Source organism: Sphaerodactylus townsendi, linkage group LG17, assembly GCF_021028975.2.
Source record: "Sphaerodactylus townsendi isolate TG3544 linkage group LG17, MPM_Stown_v2.3, whole genome shotgun sequence".
Lineage (NCBI taxonomy): Eukaryota > Metazoa > Chordata > Lepidosauria > Squamata > Sphaerodactylidae > Sphaerodactylus > Sphaerodactylus townsendi.
The window spans coordinates 6,272,728-6,284,433 of NC_059441.1; the positions used below are offsets into that span (position 1 = coordinate 6,272,728).

General features: G+C 60.9%; 1 protein-coding gene across 1 annotated transcript; it reads right to left on the reverse strand.

The window, feature by feature from the left end:
- Positions 1-626: 626 nt before the first annotated feature.
- CKMT1A (creatine kinase, mitochondrial 1A) lies at positions 627-11,045 on the reverse strand. Its single transcript, XM_048482067.1, has 9 exons — positions 10,739-11,045; positions 4,362-4,558; positions 4,168-4,265; positions 1,992-2,213; positions 1,775-1,860; positions 1,526-1,649; positions 1,297-1,431; positions 1,064-1,189; positions 627-850 (listed from the first exon to the last, which is right to left on the reverse strand). The coding sequence occupies exons 1-9, from the start codon at positions 10,888-10,890 to the stop codon at positions 734-736; spliced, it is 1,257 nt and encodes a 418-aa protein (XP_048338024.1). The 5' UTR covers positions 10,891-11,045; the 3' UTR covers positions 627-733.
- Between the last annotated feature and the right edge of the window lie 661 nt (positions 11,046-11,706).

The window sequence follows — 11,706 nt, forward strand, 5'->3', positions numbered from 1 at the left end:
GCATAAGGACAGTCTCCTGATGATATGCTGAAATTTTGGTGCTGATATGTCTAAAAATGCATCCCCTGCAGGCACCAATGTCCTGGTGCAAAAAGAACTTTGGTCGTGGTGGAGTGGCCGCCCGGGGGGGGTGGCATCCAACTCAGGTTTGCCCAGGGCTGCCTCGTTACGCCCCTGTGCTGGGGTCTGCTGCTTGCCAGGGGAGTGGCCTCTTTTTTGGGTGTTGTGGTTAAGAGTGGCAGATTCTAACCTGGAGCAGAAGAGGCAGCTGCCTCTGGACCATGGGGGGAGAGGGAGGGGGCGCGCTGCCCTTCCATGCCTGCTTTGCACAGCAAGTCTGTGTGCACCCAGAGCGGCCCATGGGGCACAGGCGCCTCCCATACCTGCTCCTTGTCCCCCCATCCCCACCTGCTTGCCCAGGGCTCTTGCCAGCCTTAGTCACATGCCCAGGGTCACCCGAAACCCCCCCCCCCACACACACACACACTCATGGCTCCCTTTTGCCTTCTATTGTGTTGGAGGGGAGGGCATTTGGCCTTTCTCTGTGGAGGCCTGTGATGATTTGAGGAGCCCCACCCACAACATTGCCCTCCCCAGGGGGTAAGAACAGCCAGAGGCAGAACGGGTCACAGCAGTTGGAAGTTTATGGGGACACGCAGGATGCGCAGGGCCCGTGCCTGAGACAACGCATGCTGGCGCCCTCTGGAGCCCCGGGGGGTTTGCTGCGGGACAATCAGCTGCGGAACTGCGCCACGGGGGAAGGGATCCGGATGTCCTGGCCCCGCTCCAGGCGCCGCTCGCAGTCAATCAGGTAGTTGACGCCATCAATCACCAACTGCACCAGCTCCACCTGGCAGGGAAGGGAACAGAAAAGGGGGGGGGATCAGGCAAGGCAGAAACCGTTCCGGGGGCCCTGGGTGGCGTGCGCTGGGGGTCCGGCCAATTGCACGGAGTTGCCCCCGCCAAGGTGCCCCTGCCCCTCCTAAGACCCCCAGCCCTGCTCGAGCGATGGCCACGCAGCCACGCCCTGAGTCGCCACGTGGCCTGCTCTCGTCCGAAGCACCTCTGATTTCCCGAGACGATCCAGGTTGGAAATGTCGAAGGTGCTCCCCGTGGCTGCCGTGTCCACGCCACCAGTGCCACGTTTCTGCAGCCTCAGGTTCTCCAGGATCTTAGAGAAGCGGCTGTCCTGAAGAAGTGGGGGCACAGAGGTCAGTGCTGCTGGGCTGGGCTGAATGGGGTGGGGGCCGGGGGGGGGGAGGGCCTCGCTCGCTGGGCAGCAGCTCCCCCCCTTACCTTGCTCAGCAGCGGCAGCTTGATGTGGACGCCGGCTCGGAGCCCCGTGCCCAGGTTGGAGGGGCAGGTCAGGATGTAGCCCAGCCGCTCGTTCCACATGAACTCCCAGCCCCGCTCCTGGATGAGGCGCTCCACCTGCAGAGGGGAGAGGCCAGGAGGGACAGGTCACAGCCGGTGGCTTTGGGGTCCGGGGGAGGGGGCGGCGGAAGGGGTCGTGCTGCGGCCTCACCTCCTTCAGGCCCCGGCAGAAGCGCTCGAAGACCCGCTTCATGTTGCCCCCCTTCTCCATGGAGATGACGCGGGTGTGGTCCTCCTCGTTGATCCAGATCAGGAAGGTCTTTTCATGGTTGTGCCTGGGGGGGGGATGGGGGAGAGTCAGGGCGCAGACTCCCCCTGCCCCTTCCCTCCCCCCCGCCGGGGCTTTGGACGATCAGCCCCCGTCCCGTCCCCCCCCCCCCCCCAGGCGGAGCAGCTCTACCAGATCCCCCGCGCGTCGGGCCAGTCGCGAGCCATGCCTGCGGCCGTCAGCAGCGGCGAGACGGGCTTGTCGAAGAGGAAGTGGTCCTGCAAGAGGGACCCGGCGTGAGGGAAGCGACGCCCCGAACAGCCCCCAGCAAAAGGCCGCCTTCTTGCCCACCCCCACCTCCTCCTGCGGCGCCCCCCCCCCTTCCGCCCGCCCCGGCCCTGCCGCTCACGTCGATGAGCTGCTGCTGCTCCTTGTCGGTCATGTCGCTGAGGCGGTAGTACTTGCCGGCCAGGTCCCCGCTGAGGCCGGCCAGCGCGTCGACGGCCACCCGCTCCACCTCGCGGCGCTCGGCTCGGCTGCAGGCCGGCGGCAGGCTCAGGCCGCGGATGCTGCGCCCGGTCCGCACCCGCGACGACAGCACGTAGCGCTCGTCGAAGTGGCCCGCCTTCACCTGCCGGAGGGAGGGAGGGAGGCAGGGAGGGGGGGCGCCGTCAGACGGACTTCTGCGGCCCTGCCCTGTGCCCCCCCCCCGCCACCGGGGGCCGGGCCGCCTCCCGCCCTCACCGGACAGCCCCCCCAGCCGCTGCCAGCCCCGCCCCCGTCTGTCTGCACGGAACCGGCGCCGGTGCTCCCCCCCACGGGGGCTCCGTGCGCCTGGTCCCGCCTCCTTCTCCGGGCGGGGTGGGGGGGAGTGAGTCCACAGCTGGGCCACACAGCGTGACTGAGAGACCCCTGCCTGCCTGCCTGCCTGCCTGCCTGCCGGGGCGCCCCAGCCGCTGTTCCCGCGGCGCGTTTGAACGGACTGCGGCGGCCCGGCAGTGGGCAATGGGGGCTCCGTCCTGTGACCGACAGACCCTGGGCCCAATGGGGGGCCGCCGCTAGTCCCGCCCCGCCCCGCGAGGCCTCTCCTCCTCTGCTGGCCTAAGGCGGGGACTGCAGCCAGCGATAGCCCGCCGCTGCGCCCGCCGCTGCTGCCGCTCTCTGGCCTCGTGGGGGGGTGGGGGGTGGGGGGTGGGGGGTGGGGGGGCTGCCGCCTCTCCTCGGAGGGAGGGAGGAGCCCTCTGGAAACACGCAGCATCGGGGAGTGCGAAGCGCAGGTGGCGGCTCAAGCCAGGCGGCGCGCAAGAGACAACCGCCCCTCCCCCGCCCGCCACACTGGGGAAGGAGCTCGCGGGGGTGGGGGTGGGGGCGGGGGGGGGGTGGTAGCCCCTCCAGCGCCATTGAGCTCTGTGCGGACTGGGACCTACGAGGCGGGCTGGTTGCTCGTCAAAGGTCTCAAAGGTGCAACCCAAGACCCCGCGCGTGCGCGGGGGGATTCGGGCTCTCTGATCCGGAGCGGTGCGCAGCTGGTCTGGGGGTGCAGAAAGGCTGCGGATGCTCCGATCCAAGCAGCGGGGGCAACCCCGAAGGCCCCGGCCCGGAACTAGGCTCTGGCCTGCTGAGGCTACGGAGCGTCCAGTGGGCCAGACAGAGCTGGTCTCTTGGGGCCCTCAGGCAGAGGCGAACCTGCCAGGGGGTGCGCCTTGCACCGGGCGACCAAAAATTCAGGTTTGGTGAGGTTTGGTTCAGGGGGTCCAAAGTTATGGACTCCTAAAGGGGGTGCCCCCATTGTTTCCAGTGGGAGCTAATAGGAGATGGGCCTGCACCTTTGAGGGTCCATAACTTTGCACCCCCTGAACCAAACTTTACCAAACCTGGCCGGTATCATAAGGAGAGTCTCCTAAAGATACCCTGAATTTTTGGTGCTGCTATAATCTACGCCCCCTGCAGCCCAAAAAAACTGAAAAAAACCACTAACAAATACAAAAAACACAAACGAACATGGGGCCAGGGGGGGGGAGGCGCACAAAACTCAGATTTTGCACTGGGCTTCATTTTCCCTAGCTATGCCTCTGGAGCCCTGCTTAGGACAGACGACCCCCAGAGTCTAGCCCAGGCAATGGCGCTGTCCCCCGGGCAGGACACTCAGAGGCCCCGACTTAGCAGTGGTAGCAGTTTCACAGGGCCCTGACCGCTTGCTGCCCAACCCGCCCCCGCCCTCAAGCCACATGGGCCGCCCCCTCCTGCCGCTTCGGAGAGGTCAGGGGCAGCAGGCGCAATTTTGGGAAGGCTGTAGAGGGGGGCACCAATTTAACACTTGCCCTGGACGCCCCCCCAGCCTGTGGTTTGTTTGGGGCGTTCCAAACCCATGGGCGGGAGGGGGGGGCAGAGCTTTTAAGGGCTCTTCGGGGGTCTCTGTTTGGACTGACAAACAAGGATCTTGGAACCAGCTGGAAGGAGCTTCCGCCTTCTTGGGAACATTTAGCCCAGCAGCATCCTCCTCTCCCCCATTCTTCACATACAACCCAATTAGTCAACTGCCCCCCCCCCCCGGCTTCTCCCTGCGGACGCCCGTGTTACTCCACCTTGCTGGCATCCAGGTCTGTGGGGTGCTTCATAGTGTGTGGATTGTAGCCGTTGTGTCGCTCCTCAATCACTGGGTCAAAGATGTCGGCAAACACCTGGAGTCACAAGGGCGATGGGGCACTCGGTGGTGAGGGGCACGGGGAGTGGCGGGGGCAGGCGTCATCAGGGACAGGTCCTGGCTCCTGCATGCTTTCGTGGGATTTCTTAGTCTCGTGCCACCATGCGGGTGCTGGATGCAGGGGGTGCCCAGGGTTGTCCACCCCGGTTTGGATGCACTGGTCCAGGGTCCAGCCGTTGGGGGTCGCTCTGTCACACAGCCGGGCGTAGATGGTGGGGGTCAGGTTGCTGGCCATGCAATTGTTGTGTTTCCGCAGATCTGGGTACTCTGAACTGTGGGTGGGGAGGGGGGTAGAGAGTGGGCTGGAGTTAGAGGTGTGTAGCTCTGACCCATTTGGCCTCTCCCCACCCTTCACCAGGTGAGGTTGTGTGGCCGCCAGGCCCATCTGCCTTTGAATGGTGTTCTGCATCTATTAGTGTTTCTTCATCAATCTGGAGAAAGAAATCCATTTCTTGCCATTACCCTATTTCCCCGAATATAAGACATCCCCAGAAAATAAGACGTCGTAGAGGTTTTGCTGAAGTGCGAAATATAAGGCATCCCCCGAAAGTAAGACGTAGCAAAGTTTTTGTTTGGAAGCATGCCTGATGAACAGAACACAGAAATATAACACATCCCCTGAAAATAAGACATAGCGCATCTTTGGGAGCAAAATTTAATATAAGACACTGTCTTATTTTCGGGGAAACATGGTATTTATCCTGCTGACTTTGCAAGGCTGCTCTCCCCATTTTGTCCTCATGGGGTTAATGGCTGAGAGATGCTGGCTGGCCCAAGATCGCCCAGTGGGGGGTGGGGGTGGGGTTGAAGCTGGTCCTCCCAGAACTCCGGGCAGTGATCTAACCACTATACACGCTGCCCATTGAAGCTCATAGCAATGAATTAACCTCTGAACCTCCATGCTGATCCCATTACTGAGATCCTTGTAGGAAAGTTAGTTATTCATTCTGTGGAGGAAGAGCTTTGGTTCCTCTGGACTTGGCCTGTGCAGCACCCAGGAGCCCCCTGTTCAGTTTCTCCACACACTCTGCAAATTTAGATGCCCCACCTCGTTTTCTAAAGTGAAAATAGCCAAACTCTTTAGCCTTTCCTGATAAGGAAGCTGTCCTGACCCCGGATCATTTGGATGACTTTCCCCTCATCTTTCCCAGAGCAACAACGTCCCTTTAGCAGTGGTGGTGAACCTTTTCGAGACTGAGTGCCCAAATTGCAACCCAAAACCCACTTATATATCGCAAAGTGCCAACATGGCAATTTAACCTGAATACTGAGGTTTTAATTTAGAAAAAATGGTTGGCTCCAAGGCGTGCGTTACTCAGGAGTAAGCTTGGTGGTAGTCGGTGGCTTTGCTTTGAAGCAACGGTGCAACTCTTCCAACGGGTGAATCACGACTCTAGGAGGGTTTACTCAGAAGCAAGCCCCATTGCCAGCAACCAAGCTTGCTCCCAGGTAAAGGATTGCGCTGTAGTTCTTCACGTGAAAATCAGTGGGGTTTAACAGTGCTTAACAGGGCTACCTGCACTGCTTCTCCAAAACTAGGTCTTAGGTTTAATGCTAATAATCGAGCCCAGTGGCCCAGGCCAGCCTAGATGTGTGTGTGGGGGTGGGGGCGACTCTGCGCATGCCCACAGAGAGGGCTCTGAGTGCCACCTCTGGCACCCGTGCCATAGGTTCGCCACCACTGAGATATAGTGACTGCACTGCACGCAGAACTCCCAAATGCATCTGCACCAAAAATCTCCACAAGAGCTTTACAATTTTGGCCGTTTTGTTTCCTAATAACCCCTCAGCACCACCCCAAGATCTCTTTCCTTCTCCACGGCTGGCTCGCTTGCATTATGAGAACTGTCTGTTTACCCCTGTGATCCTATTGTTGTCTAACCAGTTGCTAGCCTCGCCCACACCTGCAGCCGCCCTCTTCCCTGTGCTTGCAGAGCTAATGCCAGAGCCACTGGGGAGCTTATTTGGAATCCGATGAAGCAATCCTCCTGGGGCCTGTGTTTCGTATACAAGGGCAACACTGGAGATGGATCCGCAGCAGCACCCTGGCAGTGCTGCTTGGGTGAGCCTCGTCTACCGCCTGGGGGCATGTCGGTGCAATGCAACGCTAAGCATTTTGGCACACACTCAGTCACACACACAACCCCAGGACTGTCATTATCTGCAGGCCGGCAGATCCTCCAGAGGTCACTACTGATCACTCGTATTAGAATCTGTGTATTGCATGGGGCGGGGGAGACGGTGCAGAACCCGCCCCCCCCCCCACCTAGCCTGTACTGTCTCAAGGACCCCACCTTTCACAACTAGCAGCAAATGTGAACAGTGCTGAAGGGGGGGGGGAGGACCCTGTTGACCACCAGGATGCCTTGCTAGGGTGGCCTCCTCCATTGCAGGTGGGGGTGCATAAACATGATCTAGGGCAGTGATGGCGAACCTTTTCGAGACCGAGTGCCCAAATTGCAACCCAAAATCGCAAAGTGCCAACATGGCAATTTAACCTCAATACTGAGGTTTTAGTTTAGAAAAAATGGTTGGCTCTGAGGTGCGTGTTACTCTGGAGTAAGCTTGGTGGTAGTCAGTGGCTTTGCTTTGAAGCAACCATGCAACTCTTCCAACGGGTGAATCACGACCCTAAGAGGGTTTACTCAGAAGCAAGCCCCATTGCCAGCAACCGAGCTTACTCCCAGTAAAGGATCACATTTTTGTTCTTCGCCTGAAAATCAGTGGGGTTTAACAGCACTTAACAGGGTTACCTACTTCTTCCCCAAACCTAGGTCTTAGGTTTAATGCTAATAATTGTTGCTGCCTTTTAATGTTTTTACTTACCCTGTATTGTTGCTTTTATTTGTTGTACACCACCCAGAGCCCTTTGGGGATGGGGCAATATAAAAGCCTCAAAAATAAATAAATAAATAAATAAATAAATAAATAAATAAATAAATAAATAAATAAATAAATAAATAAATAAATAAATAAATAAATAAGCTCAGCGGCCCAGGCCAGTCTAGATGTGGGGGGGGGGCACTCTGTTTGCATGTGCCCACAAAGAGGGCTCTGAGTGCCACCTCTGGCACCCGTGCCATAGGTTCGCCACCACTGATCTAGGGAGACAGCCAGGCCCACTGCTTCTGTCTGTGAGGGTGTTGTGTTTCCATTAGCCCAATCGTGTGTGTGTGTGTGTGTGTGTGTGTGTGTGTGTTCTGCACAGGAAGCCAGGTGGGTGGCTGGCTGGCTCTGCCCTCTCTGCCTGCCACAGGTCATCAGCACCCTGTCGTGGGCTGTGTGGCGAGGATCCATGTGCTCGCATGGCTCTCTGCCTTGGCAAGGGAGGTTACCCCTGTGGTGCAGGCACCAGATACCAAGGAGCGCTGCTGGTGCCTCGCCCGTGTTGGCAACATGCCAGTGTCAGGGTTTTCGGCCTGCACTGCTCCAGTTCCCGGTCTGCCAACTCTGGTCTCTGGAAATGCTGTCTCTTTGACACCCCCTGGTCAGTGTGTGGTCAGCGGTGGCCATCTGTTACCACCACTCTCCGCATCCCTGCCGGGTGCATTTCCTGCCATGACCCTTTGGTCTCCTTAACTAGCTTTCATTCCATGCTGTACATTCATGGTCAAATGCCTGTCCCCATTTAGATGACCTGGAAGAATCGCCACCTGCTCTGCCTGCCCTGAACTGGGGGCCTCCGCAGGCTCCTGGCTTTCCTCCGCGGAGCAGGTTTAGAATTTGCCCTGAAGTCTGCCCAAGTCTGTCGCAGCCCAGCAGCCCCCCTCTTCCGTCCAGGCTCAGCCGCTTCCAAAATGCTCCCTGGGGCCCAACCGCGGGGCTGCCTTATTTCATATATCTGCTCTGGGATTTAAAAAAAAAATCCAGTTTAGGATCATAGACTTCAGCTGTAGGGGGGACCTTCCATTGCATAGGGCAGTGATAGCGAACCTATGGCACGAGTGCCAGAGGTGGCAATCAGAGCCCTCTCTGTGGGCACACGTGCACAGAGTTCATCATGGGGGGGGGTGGAAAATCACCCCCCCACACACAGACATATCTAGGCTGGCCTGGGTGCCTGTTCTCTGGGTGGCTGATGTCCGAGCGGGGGCAGAGGAGGTGGAGATGCTAGAGAGGCGCAGAGGTGTGCATGGGACTTGCTGGAGGCTAGAGCAGGCTGGCCCCTGCTTGAGCGGGTGGGGTGGAGGCACTGGAGCAGCACAGGGCAGAGCGGCGCAGGACCTAAACCTCAGTATTCAGGTTAAATTGCCGTGTTGGCACTTTGCGATAAATAAGCTGGTTTTGGGTTGCAATTTGGGCACTTGGTCTCGAAAAGGTTCACCATCACTGGCATAGGGTTTGGTACCTGGTGGATTCCTTTCCCAGGCCTGCCGCCCAGTCCCAGAACCCTGCACTTCTCTACTGGGATTGCTTTGTGACTCTCTGTTTATTTAGACAGTGCTGTGTCTCTTCCCACCCACCCCCTCTTTGTGTTGCTTGTGGCTCAGCTGCTGCTTCATGGAGAGAGGAGAGACCCAGTCTGCTAAGGAGGACCTTTCAACACTGAAGGAGTTCATCGCCTTAAGGAGATGCTGCCTGTAAGCCGCTTGTCTCCTGACCTCCTTCCTCATTTAGACGAGGAGCTTCGTTCTTTCCCTGACCTCCCCGGGACCTCAGCAGGGTCACCGGGGGCTGGGTTCAGCTTTGCCGCTGGAGGAGGGGCACCAGAAGAGTCACTGTCTGCAGGCCCTGGTCTGCAGCTCTCCTGCTGGTCACACAGCAGGAAGAGGCAGCCCCCTGTTTGGGGGATGGGGGCGGGGGGCTGCTGCACAAGGGCCTGATGAAGATAAGGGACAGGCATGCTTAGTGCCCGTTAGTAAGGTGTTCTAATGAACATTTGGCAGGTGCATGAGGTGTGTGTGGCTTGTAGCTTTCCAGGTTAGCTGGTTGCTCTAGGCGAGGGGGTGCCTGCATTCTATGCCCCTTCTGGGAGGTCCCAGGAAGAATGTGGGGCTGGGGAGAGGGGGAAACCCTCTGCTGCCAGGCTAATCCCCTGCAGGGTCTGGGTTCAAGGGGTGGATGGCAGGAAATAGCTGGAGGAAGAAGCCCAGCAGCAACTCTTGCAGGTCTCTGCTGGCTTCTGTGAAACCTCCGGAGAAACCCCGAATTTGCTGGAGAATCCTCAGCTGCTCCCCTGCCCCCCCCCCACACCTTCCAGCTGCTGCACTTTCTCCCCCTGCCCCCCCGCCCCGCCCCACCCCAGACTTGTCTGGGGAACTTCTTCCTTGGATCTTTTCTGAAGGGACCCAGCATTTCTTGGGGCCTTTCTCAAGGGCTTCTGCACCAAATGGTGAACAAGTGTTAGACTAAGAGTGGGAGACCAGGGTTCCAAACCACCCCACCCCCACGACTCTGCCCTGAAACTCACTGGGCAATCTTGGGCCAGTTTCTCTCTCTTCTAGTGTCATCTACCTCACAGGACTGTTGTGAGGGCAAAATAGAGTATGGGGGGAGAATTACAAGTGCCACCCGGAGCTTCTTGGAGGACAGCTGGGATCATCACATGCAAGGTTGCCAGCTGGGGGGGGCGAGGGGGCGGTGTTCCACGCTCCTGCGTGGGAAGGGATAGCTGGAGGTTTCCACAGCTGGGAGGAGGAGGTAATTAACATTGCCCGGTCAATAACATCTTCCTAAGCTCCAGGCCAAGTGGCAACCTGGCCGGCTGAGCCCCTGGGCCCTTGCTGGGTGGAGGAGGGGCTGCTGCTGCCCGCAGGATGAAGCTGTGCTAGGAAGGTGCTGGTGGAGCTTGTTGGGAAAGGTGTCAAGAGACGACCCGACCCCTGGAAAACCCTCCGGAGAAAGATCCGGGTGTTCTAACGAAAACCAGGTCTCTTCCCGGGATAAAACCGGGGTGCCCGGAAAAGGCAAGTGTCGCCGTGCCGAACGCCAGGAGGCCCTCACTGGGGGTTCTGTTCCGGCCGCCCGTCGCCCCCCCCCCCGGCTGCTTCCTCCCCAGGCAAGGCGGCCGAGGCCGTGGCTGTCGCCTGGGAGTGGCCAGCCACCCGTCCCATTTCCTGGTGACCTTCATCGGGCGGGCCGGGTCGCTGGGACTGGGGAGCGCTGGGAGGCGGCAGGCAGGGCCTGGTGGTGCAGCGCGATTTGCCCAAGGACGCGGGCACGAATCCTGGCGGGCGGGCGGAGGCCGGCAGCGCTCTGTCTGTCCCCTGCGCAAGGAGGCCTCTCAGGGCTGCTGCACTAGAGGCGAAGCTGCGGGAAAGGGGCGCAGGGAATGCCCGGCTCGGGGGCGCTGCGCACGGCAGGCGATTCTGGCACGGATCGGTGCCCTAGTGTGTGCGACAGCCCCCGCCCGCCCGCCCGCCCGCCCGCCCCCCGCCCGGCTAGCAGCAGCCCAGCAGCACTGTCGGAATGCCGCAGCCCAGTCGGCCGGCCGAGCGCCTGGGAAACCCTACCTAGCCGGGTAGAGGCGTCGCTGGACCCCCGCGGCGCCCACGGGGTCTCGGGCCAACAGCAGCCCCGCGGCCAGGGAGCCGGCGGCGCCCACCATGGCCAGGAGGCCGGCGGACTTGCGGGCGGAGAGCGCGCGGGCGAAGGTGTTGGCCATGCTGCAGCGCGGCGCAGAGACGAGCAGACGACGACCACCACCACCACCACCACCAGGAGCCGGGGCGAGCAGAAGAGCCAGCCAGCGAGCGCGGGCAGCAGCAGCAGAGCCGGGCGGGGGGCGGGCGGGCGGGCGGAGACGTGAGCGGAATGGCTACTGCCGCCAGGCGGGGGAGGGAAGGAAGGAGGGAGGGAGGGAGGGCGGGCGCCGCCGAGATTACGCCGCCCGCCCGCCGGCTCAGCCCGCCCCAGCCCAGCCCAGCCCAGCCCAGCCCAGCCCAGCCCAGCCCAGGTGAGCGAAGAGGGCTGGCTCGGCTCCTCCTGGCCACCACGCCTAGCCCGAGTCTTCCGGAGGACTTCAGCACCAGAGGCGCGGACAGCTCCCTGCCGGCTGGCGTGGCGGAGGAGGCGGCGGCCGCCCGAGCAAAGTCCAGCCGGGCCCGCAGGACGCACCTGAGCCGCCGCCCCTCCCCGCGGCTCCTGGCCAGCCGGCGCACCTACATCGGCAGCCCGGAAGGAGCCAGGGGGCGGCGGGCGGGCCTGACTCTGGAGCCAGTGAGCCACGAGCCTCCCCCCCCCCCACCCGAGGCTCCTGGCAGGGCCCGCACCAGCCGTAAGGTCCGACCAAGGATTGCCCGACTGCCCAGCGGCTGACACGGAGAGTCCAGGAAGGTCCGGCTGGCCAGGGCTGCCCGCGGCACAGAGCTGGAGAGGGGCCTCCTGGCTGAGCGGCAGGGGCAAAAAGGACGGGGCCAGAGGGGCTGCCCGCTGACACGCATGGGGCACTGGGGGCAGGAGAGCTGCTTGCGCCAGGCGG

Excerpts from the sequence above, each read along its gene's own strand:
- CKMT1A (XM_048482067.1), bottom strand. The coding sequence starts at position 10,890 with ATGGCCAACACCTTCGCCCGCGCGCTCTCCGCCCGCAAGTCCGCCGGC. Across the intron at positions 4,266-4,361 it reads CGAGACTAAGAAATCCCACG|AGGTGTTTGCCGACATCTTT; the intron begins AAAGCATGCAGG and ends CCTTGTGACTCC. Across the intron at positions 1,190-1,296 it reads AGCTGCCGCTGCTGAGCAAG|GACAGCCGCTTCTCTAAGAT; the intron begins GTAAGGGGGGGA and ends CCACTTCTTCAG.